Consider the following 20,344-nt stretch of genomic DNA (forward strand, 5'->3'; position numbering starts at 1 on the left):
AAGATCTGTCTTGTCTCCTCGTGCAGGTGGCAGCTTGGACTCTCTGTGTTCACCCCCACGTCCTGCATGCCCCTTAATGTTGTCATGCCTGCTTCTCTGCCTGCCAGTCAGTCAGCCTGCTTGAGGAACCCCGCCTCTTGGAGGGAGCAGTGACTCCTCAGGAGCCTGTGCACCCCCGGAGGCTTGTGTATGTCTCATACAAGTAGAAGCTAGAGTTATTTTCTTTATGTATGCATGTATGTGTGCAAGCCCATGGACACAAGGTCAACTTGGGCATCACTGCTCGGGTATTGCCCGCCTTGGTCTTTTCAAGGGTCTCTCACTGACTGGTTCTCATCTATCAGGTGGACTAACTGGCTAGTGAGGGCCACAAGGATCTGCTTGTTTGCAACCCTAGGGTTATGCACACATGCTGCCCTGTCCTAGGGTTGACTCGGGTCCTTGTACTCATGAGGCATTGCTGTCCACAAATCCAAAACCATGGTCTTTAGTGAACATTATTTAAAGGAATACCTACCTGCATTAGTCAGATATCTCAAGAGGAGCAGAATGTATCAAATGAATAATGGCTGCCTACCAGTGTCCAGTTCATGAGGCTAAATCTGAGCTGGGCTTTAGTACATACCGGGATCCTGAGGAAGTTGGTTCTCATGCCAGTGAAGGAGTGGACATGGCCAGCAAGAGTGAGGGCAAGAAGACAGCAAAACCTTCCTTCTTGCACATAGCAGTGGTTCTCTGTCTGTGGGTTGTTACCATTGGAAAACACATATTTCCAAAGGTCTTAGGAACTGAGACGCTACTCAGTAGCTAAAGTATAGTAATTAAGTGGCAGTGAAAATAGATTTATGGTTGGGGGTTCCTAAGACCGTCGGAAATATGTGTTTTCTGAAGGTCGTGGCCCACAGGTTAAGTACTGCTGCCATCTAGACTGCTGCCAGATGTGTCTTTCTACCTCCAGATCCAGATTAGAATTGGGTCTTCCCACTTCAAATGATTTAATTAAGGAAAAAAGTCACTCACAGGTGTGCCCAACCATTTGAGTTTTGGTTAATTCTGGATATCGTCAAGTTTTGCAACCAAGAATAATAACCAGCACACCACCCTTCCAGTCCTCTCCTGGAATGACTGTAGACATGCTGCATCTTGAGTAGCCGGGGCTTTTTCTGGAGAGCTGTTTCTCTTGACTGGGTCACAGAAGCGTTAATTCAGCCTCCAGAACGTTCTCATCATTTAGTTTCCTGGGGCTTCTGCCTTCTGAGTGAAGGTGCAGTTCTTTTTTTATAATGAGTTTTGAAGCTTTTTTGAGCCAAGTGCCTGATCCTCATAAGCTCCTGAAAATGGAACTCTTTTGAGTCACAAAGGAGCCTTTGATCTTGCTAGTGCTCTCCCCGTGAGCCAGGCAGCCTTCTTCCCAGTAGCAGGAGATGAGCACATCAGCAGGTCTGTCCTGGTCGTGAACGGTGCACAGGCATTACTCACAAAGCATAGGCAGTGTCCATGTGCACACTCATTTAGTCTCATCAGCCTCCTGGTGGCCAGGATAACACCTGTCCTCACTTTACACTTGAGCCCTCAGTGTCCAGGTATTTGCTCAGTGTCAGGTATTTGCTCTACTCCTCCCACTTCACTCAAGGCTCAGCTTGAGTCCTCCCTGCTTAGAGAAGTCACCCCCTTGAGTTTAGCTTTCTTCACTCCTTCTTTTTCTCTTAATAGCTTTAGTATGCTTTCACATTTAGTGGTTTGTTTCTGAACACGAGGGTACTTGTCTGCCAGGAGAAACACAGGAACCTCAGCAGGTGGAGGACGGGGAGACGGCAGGTGGAGGACGGGGAGATGGCAGGCAGGGGATGAGATTCCTTCTAGGTGAAAGATGGGGTTGGCATGCAGAAAACCTAGCAGGGCATGCCAGAGTAGCTAGCAAGAGTCCTTGAAGGCTGAAAGGGACTTAGACTGCAGGGACAGCCTGCTGAAGTTGAGTTCCTCAGGAAAGTCAGGTCCACGCTGGTGATGCTGGTCTCTGTGTGAGGTCCAGAATGGTGCAGTGGACAGAACCCCAGCACAGAAGTTGTCAGCTGGTGACCCCAAGGCCATTTCTTTTGAGACCTGGTTTGTGTCGTGTCTCACAGTAAGGGCAGTGACAAGGATGGTTATGGAAACTCATAGTGGCAACTGAGGGAACAAGATTCCTCAGTACTAAGCAGGACGTCCTTTAGACGCATGTCAATGTCCAGTGCCCTCTGTCCTCCAGTCATGAGTCTGTCTGCCCTGTTTTCACAGACTGTGCCCTGTTGTGACAGCTTTTGACTTTTCTCACCATGGAGGTTCAAGGCAGACTTCTTGGATGGAATAATTTCTTTTTCCATCTAAGTTTTGTTTGTTATTTAGAGACAGAATCTCACTGTGTAGCCCGAGGCAACTTAACCAGAATGTGTTGGCTTGGGGAAGAGTCTGACTTCAGGAATGACTGGATTGAGGAGATCAGGGCAGTCTCTTTCTTGGGTACTCCCTGACTCCTGCTTGTTGTCCTGTGTTTTCTTGCTCTGCCTGATTTTCTTGCCAAGTATGATCCTTCTTGGGCAAACATGACCTTCCTTTCTGGCTTGCTTTCTACCATGAAACATCTCAAGCAGACGGCAGTTGCTTTCATGGTAGATTCATGATGGGATCCTGTGCCATCCCAGACTCAGTCATGGTAACGAAGATCAGCTAAGTCATGTTCATGAATAAATCCTGTCCAAAGCATGGTCCACCTCTTTCTTGAGAAGCTACTGTGTCAGCCCAGCCTGTGTACAGCAGGGAATTCACTGCATAAGTGCCATGCCTTTAAAGGCTGGGGAGGTATATTTGCACATGGTGCTCACATGGATGGTCTTTAGTTATTTCTGGATGACGTAAAGTGGCTAAGAGCAGTGTCTGAGCTATGTTGAAAGGGTGACCCAGGTGGCTGTGAGTACTGCCAGAAACACACACACACACACACCTACCTTAGCCAGTGCTCTATTACTGTGAAGAGACATCATAACCAAGGCAACTGTTATAAAAGAAAGCATTTAACTGGGGCTGGTTTACAGTTTCAGAAGTTTAGTCAATTTTCATCATGATGGGGAGCATGGTGGCATGCAGCAGACATAGTTCTGTAGAAGGAGCTAAGAGTTTTACACCTTAACCCACAGGCAGCAGGCAGAGAGTCTGCCCTGAGCCACACACTTCCTCCAGCAAGGCCAAATGGTGCTCTGCCCTGATGACAAAGCATTAAGTATATGAGCCTGTGGGGGCCATTCTTATTGAGACACCACCACACACACCCATGCACACACAAATCTCTCACTGTTGTTAACCAGAGTGGCCTTACTTAGCTTTCCTTGAAAGATAAGAGTAGACATGGAGGTGGCGAGGCTATCTGATGCCATCAGTGAAGTGTCTCTTGGGCCTGACCATAAGCAACAGGCATCACAAGTGGCTCTGTACACTGGACAACAAACCTGGACCTCATTTGGGATGGGCAAGTTGTTCTTTTGGGAAGCTGTTCCCACAAACCTGCCTGGTAGCTTCCTGTTTTGATTCCCACCTTCCCTTCCCTGCTCCTGCCAGCCTCCTGCAGTGGAGGAGGAGAGCACTTGCTGGGGATTCTCATGGAAGGCCTCCCCTGGGAGCAGCAGTGGAATGGGATTCTTGACTTTCTCACTAGGCCATTTCCTTTGGTGTCATAACAACCCCCATCAACTTGGCTTTGGGCTACTGATGAACTCAGGCACTTTGATTCCAGAGACAAGCTCAACAGCTACCCCTTTCCAGTGGATGGTGCTGATCTCCAGAGATCCTATAGATATGAGATCCTACAGATGTAAGAGACCTTCTAGATGTGGGTGTTGATGAAAGACCCTATAGATGTTCCCAAGCTGGGCAGCAGGGGGCCATGGCCTTCCCACACTCTCTTGTACCACCTCAAAATCCCGTTGAGGTCTGTGCACCATGATGGACTGTGTCCTGTGTTACCCTCCCAGGCTGAACCAGGCTGCTTTCCCGAGGTAGGAAGGACTCCAGCCATACTTTCCATGTGCTGTTCACTGTGGTCATTCAGTTGAGGGACCTAAAATTGGTGAAGACAGCACTCATCTGTGGAGTGTAGAGACAGGAGATTCTAAATGAGCCTATAATTAAGGTACATCTCCATGGTGCCTGATGCTTTGCAGTGACCAGGTAGGGCTGTAGCTGGTCTGACTGGTCAGGAGTCAGGGTGAAGACTGCTAAACTGAGGTGCAGCAGGCCTGTTGTCATTGCATGGGATGCGTCAGCGGCTAGATGGGCAGAGCACAAGACCTATGCTGGCCATACTAGTTCCACACCAAACACAGTTCCCAGTCCTTTCCTGCCGCTGAGATGGAAAGATGCCCATCCCCTGTGGAGACTCAGGATGCTATGTCCAGCTCAGGACACCTGTGACCCAAGTAGGCAGATGCCCAACACATTTTCCACCAAGGCTAGAGCTGGGCTACACATAGTGTCTTCTCCCTTGGGACTGTGAAGGGTGGGACTCTAGGGTTAGGGTGTATAGTTCAAATCTTGACACCAGTATGTAAATTAATCATCCTGCCGTACCTCAATGTCTTCAAGCAGAAAGATAATGGCATCTCATTCTTGAGGTCATTGGGAGGTCTTGTAAATATTGCGCCCACAGGAAGTATTCAGAAACCTCTGGCACTGGTGTCTGCCAGATCAGGGTAGAATTTGAGATGTCCTATGTCTCCTGGTCCAAGTGCCTGTTAATGCCACCCACTGCCCACTACTCTCATTAGCTCTCCCTAGTGGACAGGGCACTGTGCATGGCCCCATTTTACAGATGGGGAAATTGATGCTCAGAGGAGCCAGCCCAAACTCAACCTGGTTATTTAGCCCAGTTTTTGTCATGGGGTCTGAAACAGAACTACACTTCTGTTTGTTAGTCATTTTTGTCATTATGGCTGTGATGGTTTGGAATAAAATGGCCCCCAAAGGGAGTGGCACTATTAGGAGGTGTGACCTTGTTGGAGGAAGTGTGTCACTGTGGAGGTGGACTTTGAGATCTCATATGTGCTCAAGATACCGCCCAATGTTGCAGACCACTTCCTGTTGCCTGTAAGATACAGGGCTCTCAGCTCCTTCTCCAGCACCATGTCTGCCTGCACATTGCAATGTTCCACCATGATAATAATGGACTGAACCTCTGTACTGTAATTAAATGTTTTTCATTATAAGCCTTAATTAAATGTTTTTCATTATAAGAGTTGCTGTGGTCATGGTGTCTCTTCACAGCAATAGAAGTTGGTATTTGATGAACTTGGGGCCTGGCTCAAGAGGTTTCAGAGGAGAATTGTAGTTTGATACCTAGAGATTGTACTTGTGTTATTTTGGTTAGGAATGTAGCTAGCTGCCTTTTGCCCTTGTTCAAAGTGTCTGTCTGAGGCTAAAGTGAAGAGTTTGGACTAATTCCACTGATAGAGGGAATCTCAAAATAGTCTAGTATAGATTTTGTTGTGTAATTACTAGTGTTAAGTCTAATGAAGATACATGATGAAAAGGAGTAAGCTGAGTGAGTAAAATACTTTTTTCACAAAATGTAAATTTTGAAGAGAAAAGAGGCACCAGGAAGTGATTCTTTCAAATTACAGCTAAATCCTGTGTTCAAGGAGATAGATGGATTAGGAAATGGAATAAAGGGAGTGGTGACCTTAGGACAAGATCCCACCCAGCTAAGTTTCCAACTTGTGAAAAGGAATTAAAGAAAAACTTAGTACCAGGTGTACTAGTGCATGCCTTTAATCCCAGCATCCCGAAGGAGAAGCAGGAGGATCTCTGAGTTTGAGGCCAGCCTGGTCTATAGAGTGAGTTCAAGGACAACCAAGCTTAAGCAATGAAGAAAATTATCAAAAACAGAAAGCTAGTGAAGATGTAATTGAAGAAGGCAGTCGTATTTCAGTCCTAGAAAGCAGCAGAACTTGACAACTTCAACCATGTAGTTCTGGAGTTAAAGATAGAAGAAAGGGGATATGGACTTTGCCTCCATGTCTGAGGAAAGCCACTGAGGCCAGGCATGTGTCAGGGGTGTCCTTGAATGGAGGCCTTGAAAGGCCATTGCATGAAGCTGTAAAGTTGAAGCCCGGATTGCCTTGGAGAACCCAAGATGTTGGGAGATGCCTGAGCCATGGGATTCCTGCCAAGAATAGCTGCTAACAGGGAGTGGAACTAGACCAAGAGAAAGAGGTGTGTTGCAGTCAACAAAGCTGAAAGGAGCTGGAGATCTGAAGAGCACTTTGACATCAGACATGGAGATGCAGAGTTTGGAGTTTTCCCAGCATGTTTTCGGTCTAGCTTTGGTTCAGTGTTTCCTCACCATACTCCCTTCCCTACATTTTGGAATGGTAATGTATATCCTGTCATTATACGTTGGAAGTATATAATCTGCTTTATTTTGATTTTATAGGGGATTACAGTTAAGGGATTGCATGAATCTCAAAAGAAAGTTTTTAACTTTGTACTTTTAAACACTGAGGCTGTCTCAAACTATAGGGACGTTTGAAGTTGGATTGAATGCATTTTTGCATTATGATATAGCTACAAGCCTTTGGAGGTCAGGGAGCAGAAAGTGGTGGTTTGAAAGAAAATGGCCCCCAAAGAGAGTGGCAGTATTAGGAGGTGTGGCCTTGTTGCAGCAGATGTGGTCTTGTTAGAGGAAGTCTGTCACTGTGGAGGCAGGCTTTGAGGTCTCATATATGCTCAAGATACAGCCCAGTGTTCCAGACCACTTCCTGCAGGACTATCAGTTCCTTCTCCAGCACCATGTCTGCATGTACACCACCATGTCCCACCATGATGATAATGAACTAAACCTCTGAACTGTAAGCGAGCCACACCAATGAAAAGTTTTCCTTTATAAGAGTTGTCATGGTCATGATGTCTCTTCACAGCAACAGAGACCTTAACTAAGACAATATCCTAATACCTGATGGAATCAATAACTGAGGTGGGAAAAGTTTCTCTGGGTTTAATGGGCCCATGTGTTTGGGCAGAACTTTGTGGTGGCAAGCATGTAAAGGAGGCTGCTGACCATTGGAGCAGACCACAAACTAGAATACAAGACAGGAAATAAGCAGGGGTAACATAGCTACAAGGACTTGACCCCGATCATCTACTTCCTCCAGCTGGATCCCACCTCCTAAAATTTCTACAATTTCCCCAAACAGCACCCCAAGTTGGGAGCCAAATGTCTAGATTCATGAGTCTGTGGGGACATCTCCATTCAAATCAAAGTAGTTACTCTCTGCATAAAGTCCTTCACCCAAGACTTGGATGATGAAACCTAACAGCAGTTGTGGCTTCTGGGACTCAGTCAGCACTGGAAGCCACAGGATTTTGTCAGGTCACAGCCCTGCCATGGTTGCTGTCTTGGAGCACCCTTAAGTCTGTAATGAGTTTGTGGTTGCTGTAGCCAATAGACCTTAGGGCTGATGAGTCAGCACAGAGGTCCTTGTGAGTGTGCACCCTAACTCCAGAGGGTGTGCTCAATAGCAAGAGCACTTCCTTTTGCTCCCGTGTATCTCTGTACTGTGGCTTGAAATTTGTTCATCTGAAGAGGGGATGATAGACCTCACCAGGACCATGTAGGATCCTGCCAAAGTCCTTTCCAGACCTCATGGTCACTGTTCTTGCCTCTCTGGGGATCACCACCCACCACTGCTGTGTGGAGCTGCCTCTATCTGCTTGTCTTCCCCCTTTTTTCCTCCTGAATTCCTCTTTGTGAAGCAGGTGCTAGATAAATAAGGGGCCAGGTAGGAAATAACCTGGCTGTGTTTATATTTAAGCTGAGTTACAGAACAGTGCCCAGGCAACTCCAAGTGGTAGAGTGACTTTGACTTCATTGCGCAACACTGGGAGACTTCTGAGCCTGGGGTAGGTTCCATGGAGGGCAGTGCAGGTAAGGGGGTGTCCTGTGACCTGCCTCAGAAAATCCAAACTGCAGTGAGGAGCTGAGCAGACAGCCCCCAGATTGGTGAAGCATAAGCTCAGAATGTGGTGTAGCAGGTGGAGACTAGGCTGTAGGCACGGCTGGCTCCTGCAAACCCTCATCTCTGATCTCTTCTCCTTTCTGTCTGCTCGCTTCATTTCCAGAAGGAATAGTATCTTGGGAAAAGGAGTAAACTCTACCATGGTCTGCCATGCTCATGTGCCATATCCTGGTGGGTTTTTTTTCTTTTGTTGTGTGGGGATGGAGGGGGTGCATACACATGACTCTAAAAGATGCATTTCTTTCTGGGATGATAAAAATTTTAGAAAATTTTTATCATCCCAGAAAGAAATGCATCATTTAGAGTCATGCCCCATCTCCCTCCCACTCCAGAAACCACTGCTACCCTTTCTTGCCAGTACAAGCCTACCACTCTGAAAGTTTCTTATAAGTAAAGTTATGTGCTGTGGTCTTCATGACACACAGGACTGTTTTCGAGATTCATCTGTGTTGTAGTAGGTGGCAGAATTTTATCTTTATTATCAAGTACTATTCCATTGTATGGATATGCCACATTTTGTCTGGCCATACATAAGTAGATGGATACACGAGTTACTTCTCCATTTCATTCCCTTAATTCCTTTCCATCTGGGAGTAGAATTGCTGGTTCACATGGTGTCTTAGTCTATTCAGGCCACTATATCAAAGTACCATAGACCCATGATTTATAGCCAAAAGAAACTACCTTCTCTCACTTCCGGAGGTGAGAAGTTCAAGATCAAGTCAGCAGTAGTGTCAGTCTCTGGTAAGGGTCCATTTCTTGTTCATAATGGCTTCTCCTAGCTGCAGCAGTGGGCCAGCTAGCTTCCCCGGTTTCTTTGACAAGAATACCGATCCCATTAACCATTCAGAAGGGCTCCACCTGTACAACTGAGTCATCTTCCAAGTGCTTCACCTAACACTGCCTCCAGGGTCAGTCATGCCTTTGTGTTTCCATTTAATTCAGGCTCTTCCCATCTCTTGTCCATCTGCCTCCATGTTGTTGGAGGTGAAGTTTTAACATGCTAATTTGGAAGGAGCCCAAGCATTTGGACTGTTGTGTGTGTTAACAGAGTGTTTAGCATTTTGAAAAACAGTCTGTTTTCCAAGCTGGCTGCTTCATTTTCTAAGCCTGTAATATACGAGTGTATTTTTGACATGTGTATGTACAATTTCTCATACTCTCGCCAGCACTTAATATTGCTGATTGCTCACACTCTAGAGAACTTGGAGTCCTACCTCCTTGTGTCATTTGTGCCTCCGTAGACACTGACACTCAGCATCATCTCTTGTGCTACTTGACTGTTTGCATGTCTTTGAAGAAATGTCTGTTGACTCATTTGACCTTTTACAGTGTTTGGCTGTGGCAGCGGTTTGCTTACCTCAGACACAAAGCCTGGCATGTGCGTCATTTACAGATATCCCCTCCTTCTCATCCTGTGTTACCTTTCACTCTCTTGATGTCCTTTGTAGAAAACAGTTTTGCTATTGATGAATTCCTCTTTAATGTCATGTATGAGGAAGCTTTGCCAAACGGTTAAAAAGACCTAGTCCTGAAGGATTTTTTTTGTTTGTTTTTGTTTTTTAACAGTTTCTGAGTTTTAGCTCTGTTGGTCAGTTTTGCTATTCATTTGAGGCAACCTCTGTCCATGGAATGGCAAAGAAATGCACGAGTCACTTGTGGGTGTTATGGCTGAGCAAGCGCCTTTGCTATAAGACTATTCTCCTCCCATTGAGTTGTCTTGAAACTTTATGGAAAGAAAAATCAGCTGACCATAAATGTGAGACTGTATTTCTGGGCTTTAATTTCTTTTTTATAGATCTAAATATTTTTCCCTCTGCTGTTTCCCTGCTATCTTGAGCACTGGGGCTGTGTAGTAAGTTCTGGGATTGGGAAATATGAGTCCTCTTACTCAATTATTTCTCAAGATTAGTTTGGCCACTCTGGGTCCCTTAAGTGTGTATGTATATATCTATCTCTATCTATCTATCTATCTATCTATCTATCTATCTATCTATCTATCTATCTATCTATCTATGAGTTTTAGGGTCACTTCTGGGATGGGGGAAGCAACTGGACTTTGAATAGGTATTATACAGAATCTGCAAATGAATATGAGATACGATTGTCATTAATTAATAAGGTCTTCTCACCACAAACATAGGATCCCCATTCATTGAGGGCTATAATTTCTTCTAATGTTTCAGAGTTTGAGCTTCATGCTGTCTCTATTCAGGGGCCCATAATTGGGGTGATCACCATGGACAAGATTACGGGTGCTCCAGCACTGGGCCTGACGTGTGCCCACTCCATTCCAGGAGGGGGTGTGCCTGCCTCTGACAGCATGGCTGTACATAGGAAGTGAAAACTGTTTATGGGACTATATTGCTGCATCAGCAGTGTCATGGTGAGGGAGGAAAAGAATGGCAGGAAGCATGGCTACATGTAAGCAGACATGGTACCGGAGAAGGAGCTGAGAGTTCTCTCCTGATCCACAGGCAGCAGGAATAGAGAGTCGCTGGGCCTAGCTTGAACTTCTGAAATCTCAAAGCCCACCCCAGTGACGTACTTCCTCCAAGACCACACCTCCTAATCCTTTCTAATAGTGTCATTCCCTAAGCATTCAAATCTATGAACCTATGGGGACATTCTTGTTCCAACCACCAGTGTACATCTGCAGTGATGCAAAAGCTCTTCGGGATCATAGAGCTACTGTGCTTGCTTTTATCACCTCTCCTCCTGTCTTGAAGAGATCTCCTGGTCTCTTAGGTTCAGCAGAAATAGAGGGGCATCTCCAGAGATGAAAAGAAAGCAGGCTTAAGGCTATTCACTCTGGTCCCCAGCAACTAAGGTTTTCTCGGTAGTCAGGTTTTCCTGTGTCTCAATCGTTGTGCCCCTCCAAGGACCCAACCTGTGACAACTACTGAAGGTAGGGGGTAGAAGAGATGTTCACACTGGCCTGCAGACAGACATCCAACTTTCCCTGAGCAGAGAAACTTTCCAGGACCTCTGTGATCCCCTTCCTCAACCACAGCCCAGCTAACGTGAGATTGTTTGAACTGTGGTATGTGGTTCACCCTGTATGAACCACGGGGCCAGTTGGTCTCTTATTTCTGTTCTTGGCAGAGCCGCAGGTCCACTCTGCTGTGTGCACATTGGTTCGCAAAGGTAGGGCAGCATGGTGGCTGTAGAAGTCAGGCAGATGGTGTTTGCTATTAATCTCAGCTTTTGGGGACTATGGTGTCCTCTCAAACATGCCCTTTTTATTGCTGTCCCAGGCAGCATTTACCCAGGGACCGTCAGAACCTGACCAGGATGCTCCCAGCCTACTCATCAGTTTCCATGTGTGTGATGTGAGAAGCCATATTGCAGGTTATGGGGCAGCTGGCTATAAGTCTTCAGTACATCCCTTAACCTCTCTTTAGGAGTGTCAGGGGACCTGGCTCAAATTCCAGCTCCATGAAGGCTGTGTGACCTTGTTGTTGTGTCTCAGGCACCTCTGTGTCCTCCCTGTAAGATGGGGGTGCTCAGCTGTGGAAAGAATTTTGTCAAATCCCTGCTGGGCCTGTGCTCAGCTTGCTATCTTTAGCAGTGTTGATTTTCATTCTCCTTTAAGTAAATATCTTTGCACACATTTCAGGAGATTTGAAGTGAGCCTTCCATATCTGGCCTCAAATACTCTCTAGATGTGAACTATAGGTGTGGAAGATAGCATGGGAGCCTTGGGGCACCACTTGGAGTAATGGGCCTTCTTCCCAGGATCCAGCCCCCTTCTCATGAAGCCTCAGTCCTGTCACCTTGTGTTGGCCATAACCTGCCTGTGGTGCTGGTCTAATGTGAGGCCAGGAGGCAGAGATGGCTAAGTGAGCTGGTGCCACGGTGGGGACCAGAATGGGCACAGGAAGACCATTCAAGGAGGCTCTCTCAAGGCTCTGACGTTCTCTAGCCAGTGACCTGTTTTGGATCTACCACTTGTGAAGCTGCTGCCTCTCAGCAGGGACTGACCTGTCCACTGCTCTCAGAAGGTGCCATGCTGTGCTTGATAAGAGCATAAGGGAGCGAGGGAGTGCAGCGACTTCTGTCCTTGGGGAAGGCACTGCTGGAGGGTGGAGCTTTCCCTATAGCGAAGACCCCTGTCAGAGCCACCTTGAAACGGGGGAGAGGGGAACCCCAGCATGTACTCAAGCTTCATCTTACAGCATCCATCCTCATTAAGAGCTGTGCCTAATGGACCTCTTCTGCAGGGAGAGATACTCCCATCAAAACTGCGGTGTGTGCCCTTGCTTACTCAGTTCGTAACTCTGCCCACAGTTGACAGTGGTATCCAGACAAAGACGTCAAGTGGCCCCCAGAAGTGCCTGGCAGGTTATGTGCCAGACTCACATCCGGCCCCATCCCTTCTCATCTGCAAGTTGGCTGCCACCCCAGGAGCCCAGTCAGAGCTCCCCAGTTTCTTGGACCTTTAAGAACTGACGCGTGCCTGTGATACCACCCCAGGTACCCAGGATGACACACAGGCTCTGAAGGACCAGCTCACTGACATACTGGTCTTTTGCCCTATGCTCCCCTGTCCAGAAGCCCTTAGAACCAAGGGCTTGTTTCTGGGTCAACCCACTATTTTTGGGATCTGTGTATTCTCTTGTGGACTGTGGCCTCCATGCAACTCTCTCTGGCTACCAGTCTGCCCTTCCTACATGTATTTATTATTTCAACCAGCATGCTTTTTCAAGGCTCATGTTATCCTTGGACACTGTGTGAGCATCTTGTGATGAAGGCTGAACTAGACCTATGTGAATATGCATTGGGATGGAGGGAAAACACCAATGACGGCAGGCTAGTGAGTAAGACAAGAACACAGGGCTGCTTGCTGGGCTTGAAAGGGAAGCTAAGGATCTGCTTTTGTTTGTTTAAAGAAATCACCCGCTTTAGTCTTTTCAAACACTGCTCGGTCCATGTAAAACATGCCTGTGGGTCCAACCTTGTCCATGGACTCCTGTCAGTACCTGTGGTAAGGATGGTGGGGACTGACTTCTTCATGAGGCCTGACACCACTGTCCACACCGCCCCCTTCAGCTTCTAGCTGACATCTTAGCCTTGGCATCTTACATTGCAAGACCAGCCAGGCATGCTGGTGCACACCTGTAACCCTGGCAGCAGGATCACAAGTTTAAGGCCAGCCTGGGATACAAATGTGAACCTATGTGAAGACAAAGTCAGACAGCAAGGAAAGCTCCAGAAGCAGCTCTTGAGATGCGGACGTCAGTAGTACAGATGCGCTATCCTCTTTGTTGACGGTAGTCATGGTGTTTGGTTAAATAGGAACATGTCCTAATTTTCTAGAATTATTTGTTAAATTAAGTATTTAAGAATTAAGTATCAAGTGGCTATAACTGTTTATTACCTATTTTATTTTATTGTCCTGTTTTTGACATAGAGTCTCATGTAGCACAGGCATTCCTCAAACTTGCTGCTTAACCAAGGCTAGCCTTGAACTCCTGATCCTCTGCTTCCACGTCCCAGGTGCTGGGATAACAGGAGTGCACCACCACAGCCAACTACAGCTGTGTTAACATGGGCCAGGATGCAGCTCAGAGGGAGAACACTTTCCTAGTGTGCGTGAGAGGCCCTGGCTTCACAGCTCCTCTCATGAAAAGGCCGAAATAATGAAACAACTCTGGGAAACGGTTCAGTTTCATTAGATGAGAAGCTGTTGAGAACTTGCCATTGTTCATAATAAAGTAAACCCACCACTGTTTACAGAGAGGATGGCATGGCCTTCCCACGTTGCTGGTGAGCAGTCTCTCCTTTGCCTGTGTCCCATGGAGTATGGAGATTCAGGCTGAGGACCAAAGCAAAAGCTGTTGGGAGCAGTTCAGGGCTCAAGGTCAAAAGCCAGGCAGCCTACCTTGGTACTGAGGTGATAGGCATCCCTCTGTGCCAGACAGCCTGTCTTGGAATTGAGGTAATGGGCATCCCTATGTGCCAGGAAGCCTACCTTCATACTGAGATGATGGGCATCCCTCTGTGCAAGGCAACCTGCTTTCACACTGAGGTGATGGGCATCCCTTGGTGCCAGGCAGCTGCCTTGGTACTGAGGTGATGGGCATCCCTTGGTGCCAGGCAGCCTGCCTTGGTACTGGAATGACAGGCATCCCTCTGTACCAGGCAGCCTGCCTTGGTACTGGAATGACAGGCATCCCTCTGTACCAGGCAGCCTGCCTTGGTACTAGAATGATGGCATCCCTCTGTACCAGGCAGCCTGTCTTGGTACTGGAATGACAGGCATCCCTCTGTGTCAGGCAGCCTGCCTTGGTACTGGAATGACAGGCATCCCTCTGTGTCAGGCAGCCTGCCTTGGTACTGGAATGACAGGCATCCCTCTGTACCAGGCAGCCTGCCTTGGTACTGGAATGACAGGCATCCCTCTGTGTCAGGCAGCCTGCCTTGGTACTGGGGTGATAGGCATCCCTCTGTGTATATACCATGGCTTCTACTTAAGCCAAGGAAGAGTGGGATTTCTGCGAACTGAATACAGGTGACTGTCAGGGAGAGAAGGTCAGGAGGGTTTGCTTCTGCAGGTTGGAGGTTGTATTGAGTTGAGGGTTGGAAATTGCACCTTAAAGACCCATTTCTCTGCTAAGCTGCCATTTAATTTAGGACCTGGGGCTGGTTCTTCCCATCATTCTTGTCACCAGCCTTGGTTGTGTCCTAAGGATGCAGCTCATGGGGAGCATGGCACACAAGGAAGACTCGAGGAGTGCTCTTGCTCCCTGGGGAGGTAGTGCATTCTGGAAAGTGTTTATCATGCAAGCTTGAGGTCTGAGTTCAATTAAAACACCAAGTAAAAGGAAAAATACCTTAGCCTTAAAACAACAACAGACAAACAGAAAAACCAGGCATGATGACACGTTTGTAATCCTGTCACTGGGGAGGTAGAAAGAGAGACAGGAGGATCCCTGTGGTGCACTGGCCAGCTAGCCGGCCTACTCAGGGAGCTCTAGGTAACAAATTCTGTCTCAAACATAAGGTGGATAGTACCTCTGGAGGGATGACACCCAAGGTGGTTTTTCCTCTCTCTCTCTCTCTCTCTCTCTCTCTCTCTCTCTCTCTCTCTCTCTCTCTCTCTCTCTCTCTCTCTCTCTCTCTCAGTTAGACAATGATTGCTGCTCAGTTTGATTTTCTGTAATCAGAACAGCGTGGGTTCCTCAGTACTGGCTCTCAATATGAATGGTACTAGGAAAGGGGGTTCCTCCAGGTGAGACCCTATCTGCCAAGTCACGATTGCCTGCAGGACCTGGGTGAAAGGTGACACAGGGGCAGGCCAGACTGCTGGCAGGGGGTTGTCCTCTGGCTTCCACGTGGGACACTGGCCATCTCTGACCTCCTGTGGCTGTAGTGCTCATTATCCCTGTCCAAGCCCAGAGCCCTCCACAGTACTCCTTGCCCCCAGGGTTGACAGCACCTTTCCCATCTTCTTGCTGTAGAGCCTTTCAAGCTGGCCTTAGAGGTTTCTTGTGCAAATTAAAACCCAGGCCCATTCCCATCAACCCTGTCAGGAATGAACATCTAATCAGTTGATGTGTTAAGTGTGGAGACCACGGAGCAGAATCCAGCATCCAGAACCAGTGAGCATTGTCCAAATGGCTCCGGCTTGGGCTGGAAGATCCTTTGCTGCCTTGATCCCACCAGGCTGAGGAGGTTTCGGCCACTGACCAGGGGCAGTGCTGGTTGTGACCATCCAACCCACAGGACTTGGGGCAACTTGTGGCATGGCTATGGACAAGAAAACCTTGCTGCCTTTATAGGGCTAGGGAAGCCCTGCTAGCAGAGTCTCCGTGGTTCTTCCTCCCACACAGTTCCTGAAGGAGATTTTCCAGAGAACACACAGGGCTCCGTAAAACTGTAGTCTCAGAAAAACTGCAGTACTATCTGCATCTACACATGTCCACTACTGCAGGGCCCGCTCTTCTGTGTGGGGTGGACTTTTGAAAATGTCACTCTTCTGGTACCAGGCATCTGTGTGCACTCATGCGCTCTCACCCCAGCCCACAGGGAGTTCTCTGCTGGAGAGCAGGGCACTAGGAGGCTTGCCTCAGTACCGTCTAACACACGGTCTCACTGGACAGAGTGTGTCTGAGCCCTGGGGAGATGGCCCCTTGCTGTGGTCCGATGGCAAGGGTGAGCTCTGTTCTAGGCTGCAGCTTCCTCAGTTGCTGTGTGTTCAGCAGACTGTGAGGCCGTGAGCCCCTGCTCACCCACAGCCTTCTCCTCTCTGCACTGAGCCCAGAGAGAGCCTTCCCTGGCACCCATACTGCCCACATTCTTTGTCACGATCTAGAGCCCACCTAGGCAGAGGCATGCAGGTAGAAGTACCTGGAGAATGTGAAGGTGCAGGCCACTGTCTGGGCAGGGGTCCTGCGTGCCAAGACCACAAGACACAGGATGGAGTAAGGCTGGGTGAGCACACACTCGGAGCCTCTGAGTGTGTACCCTGTGTGACCATCTGACTCGGACACTGTGCCTGCCTTCCGGGCTGTGCCACACAGCTTCAGCCACATTTTGAAGAGATAGTAAATTTTTGTTCATAGAACCTTTTGTAATCAGTGACAGATTCATATTTTGAAAAACTGTTAACAAAAATTAAGCATGTCCTCCAAAGGATAGCAGTGTGATTAATAACTATGTATACCATGTGGTTACCAGATTCACTTATGTCACCTCCAGTGGCCTGTGAACTCCTTCAGAGCCACTGTTCTGTCCTCGGTCTCTGATGCCACACTTAGAATATTGTGACACCAAGAAATAACAGCCACACCTAGTAATTCATTCATTCATTCGTTCATTCACTCACTCATTTGTGGGAGCACACTGTACACAGGTATTGGACCTGCCTTTCCTATGCTTGATAAAAATAGCATCCTAGACATCTTTCCCATAGCACACGTAAAGCCTTGGAGACCAGTTGTGCACAGCAGTGATTGAACCCAGCACCATGCACACGCTAGACAAGTGCTCCACCACTGAGCTGTACTCCATAGCCTCTGATAGTTGTTACCTGATGGGTGTGTGTTGAACAAGATCCGCTCTGAGATGACACAGGCATACTGAGTGCACATTCTACCTGCCTTCCTAGGACGCCAAGTTCGTGGAGGAGCGACGAAAGCAGCTCCAGAGTTACCTACGCAGCGTCATGAACAAGGTCATCCAGATGGTGCCTGAGTTTGCTGCAAACCCCAAGAAAGAGACCCTGGTGCAGCTGGTGCCCTTCTTTGTGTGAGTACCTGTCGGGGGAGAATGGACACCACACCAAGCTCTGCTTCCTTTGCTTCTTTGGAAGTTAGGAGCCGATTGCTCTGTGCAGTGTCTGGGGCTTGTGGAGCAGGTGGTACCTAGGAGCTGAAATGCAAATTTCACCCTGCACTTTGGGAGACCTGTGTGAGTGAGTGTCCTTGATGGTCCTCTGTCCATGACTGTGCTTAAAATTTTTATTACCTTTTTAAAATGTGTGTGTGTGTGTGTGTGTGTGTGTGTGTGTGTGTGTGTGTGTGTGTGTAAGTCAGAGAACAACTTGCAGTTGCTTTTTCTCCATCCACCATGGGGGTCCCAGCGGTCTAACTCAGGTCGTCAGGTGTGGTAGCAAGTGCCTTTAGCGTATGTGGGCAGTGCTACACACTGAGATGGAACCTTATCAGTGACAGTCACTCTGCTCCAAGTGTCATCCTTGCCTGAGGCGTTTATGTCTTTGCAGTTAGAGTGATCGTGGCACAAAGCCCTATGGTTTTCAATGTCTCCAGGTACTGTTGAAGGTGATGATAGTGTTTCTAATATACTCTCTTCATGGAAGTCCCAGGTGTGAGAAGCCATAGGAAAAAGCCTGTGGGTCCCCGAAGGTATGTTTGAGAATCTCATTTGAGAAGCCTTTGTCTGAGTCTGGATAATTTGCTGGGACAAAATTAGTTTCTTTCCACTGGGGCTCTTTAAAACAGTGTGCAGCAAGGCATCTGGGGCGTTCACTCCCACAGTGATGCTACAGCCAGGTTGATTTCCACTTTTGTGGGATGCACCAGAACTTCCAGGCTGAGCTTCTGACCAGACAGAGCTACTTTCTGCCCTGCAAAGGCCCTTCTGTTGTAGCTGAGAAGACTGCTCATGGGTTCTGGCTGTCTCAAGGTTTGTGGAAAGATATGCATCTAGTACACTGTGTGTTGAAAGATGCTTTCCCCTTTTACTGTTATCCAGGTAGTAGGACACCAGGGCCTGGGTATTCATACTTGGGGAAGGCCACGTACATCATGAAAACACTAACTCGTCTCTCACAGACATCTCCAGTTCAGGTGTGTTGGGAATTAACCTTTCCCTATGAGTCCCAGCAATTTGGGCTTTATTTTCTGTTGTAGAGCCCCAAGAGGACTGACGGCAAGGAATCTGAGGGTCCCAGCTAGCTCCAGAAGGCCAGCACCAGTGCTCATTCCCACGTGCTAGGCTGCTGGGCTGTGACAACTGTACTGTGTGTGCAACATTTCCGGAATGCAGGCTCAGCAGTTTGTGTTAATCAGTGCTGTGAGAGATACTTTCTATCCCTGAATAGCACACAGAGCACAGGGTCCAGTTTTGTGAACTTAAAGAGCAAAGGGAATTTCAGCAGGAGACCAGGGAATGGAAGTTTGACCAAACACTGGGCTAGACTCTAGGCAGCACTAAATAGCCGTGTCCCTTTGACTTTCCTGGACATTACAAATTAAGCTACATCTCCTGTCTTTTGTGGGCAAGATGAGACCGCAGGGTGAAAGCTGCAGGTGGTTCAGAGAGGTGATCTGCAGCCAGATCTTGCCCATACTAGCAAAGGTCCTCACGACCTTTGAGGACTATGAGACCAGCATCCCCGATGAAGTTCCTAGTGAGAGGTCCAGTTAGAGATACGTACACAGACACGTATACACACATACACATATACACTCTCTCTCTTTTACACACACAGAGATACACAGACAAGTATACACATATACACAGAGATATACAGACAAGTATATACACATACACATTCACACAGACAAGTATATACACATATTCATACACATTCATACAGATACACAGGCAGTGTACACATACACACACAGTCTCACACACAGAGGTTCACAGTTAAGTATAAAAACGCAGACACATAGACAAGTATACACACATATACATACACACACAGACACACAGGCAAGTATACACACATATATACATTCAGATACAGATAAACATACACATATATATATACACACAGATAAATACATAGACAAGTGTGCACACATATATACATATACTCACACAGATACATAGATAAGTCTACACACTGTAGTGGGAAGCAGCAGGGCTGTGTCCCGCCACCCGGCCGCTGGTTAGCTTTACACCCGAAATAATTACACGGAAACTGTATTCTTTTAAAACACTGCCTGGCCCATAGTTTCAGCCTCTTATTGGTTAACTCTCACATCTTCCTTTAACCCATATTTAGTAATCTGGGTAGCACCACGAGGTGTGGCTTACCAGGAGAGATCTTAACCTGCGTCCATCTCGGAGAGGAGCAGCATGGAGACTCCCTATGGCGACTGCCTCAAGCGTCTCCCCAACTCTACTTCCTTGTTCCCACAATTCTGTTCTGTCTACTCCACCTACCTAATTTTCTGTCCTCTTAAAGGGCCAAGGCAGTTTTCTTTATTAATTAACCAATGAAAGAAACATAGACAGATAACTCTCCTCCATCATTTCCCCTTTTTCTGTTTAAACAAAAAAGAAAGGCTTCAACTTTAACATAGCAAAATTACATATAACAAAACAGTTATCAAGCAAGTATTACAGTTACAATATTTAAATCTATTTTATCTTTTATCATAACTAAGGAAAGCTATAACTATCTATCTATTCTTCAATTCCATCAAAGACTCCAGAAGGATATAATGCTACCTAAGTAAACAAGAAATAAGTAACTTATAAAACTCTAGAAATGACAGAGACAACTCGCTGCCTGGACAGTCACCCAAAGTTCCTCTGTACCGTTGGGGCATCCATCTTCAGCCTTCAGGCCCATAGTGTCCAGCAGACTTTTTCATGAAGCAGGAAATTCCAAAGACAGTTCAGTCACTTTCTGCTGTGTCCTGCAGAACGTCTCGCAGACTCTTTCATGAACCAGGAACCCCAAAAGGCCATCTCACCTTTAGGCAAGTTCAGCAGTCCTCTCTCTGCGGGTTCTTTGTGTCTAGTTTACGGAACAGTCCAGCCAAGAGCAGTTTCTTGCCCAAATGGCTAACAAACTCCATAAGTAGCCTCTTCGATGCCCA

The 20,344-nt window shown here is 47.3% G+C and overlaps 1 protein-coding gene across 3 annotated transcripts in view; it reads left to right on the forward strand.

Annotated features, from left to right (window-relative positions):
* Snx29 (sorting nexin 29) overlaps positions 1 to 20,344 on the forward strand; it is a 428,110-nt gene that overhangs the window by 390,206 nt on the left and 17,560 nt on the right. For all 3 annotated transcript variants that reach the window (XM_038327322.1, XM_038327324.1, XM_038327323.1), the window contains one exon: positions 17,155 to 17,294. In XM_038327322.1, the coding sequence (XP_038183250.1) occupies positions 17,155 to 17,294 (140 nt within the window). The remainder of the gene's footprint in view (positions 1 to 17,154; positions 17,295 to 20,344) is intronic.

This window comes from Arvicola amphibius, chromosome 4, assembly GCF_903992535.2.
Source record: "Arvicola amphibius chromosome 4, mArvAmp1.2, whole genome shotgun sequence".
Taxonomy (NCBI): domain Eukaryota; kingdom Metazoa; phylum Chordata; class Mammalia; order Rodentia; family Cricetidae; genus Arvicola; species Arvicola amphibius.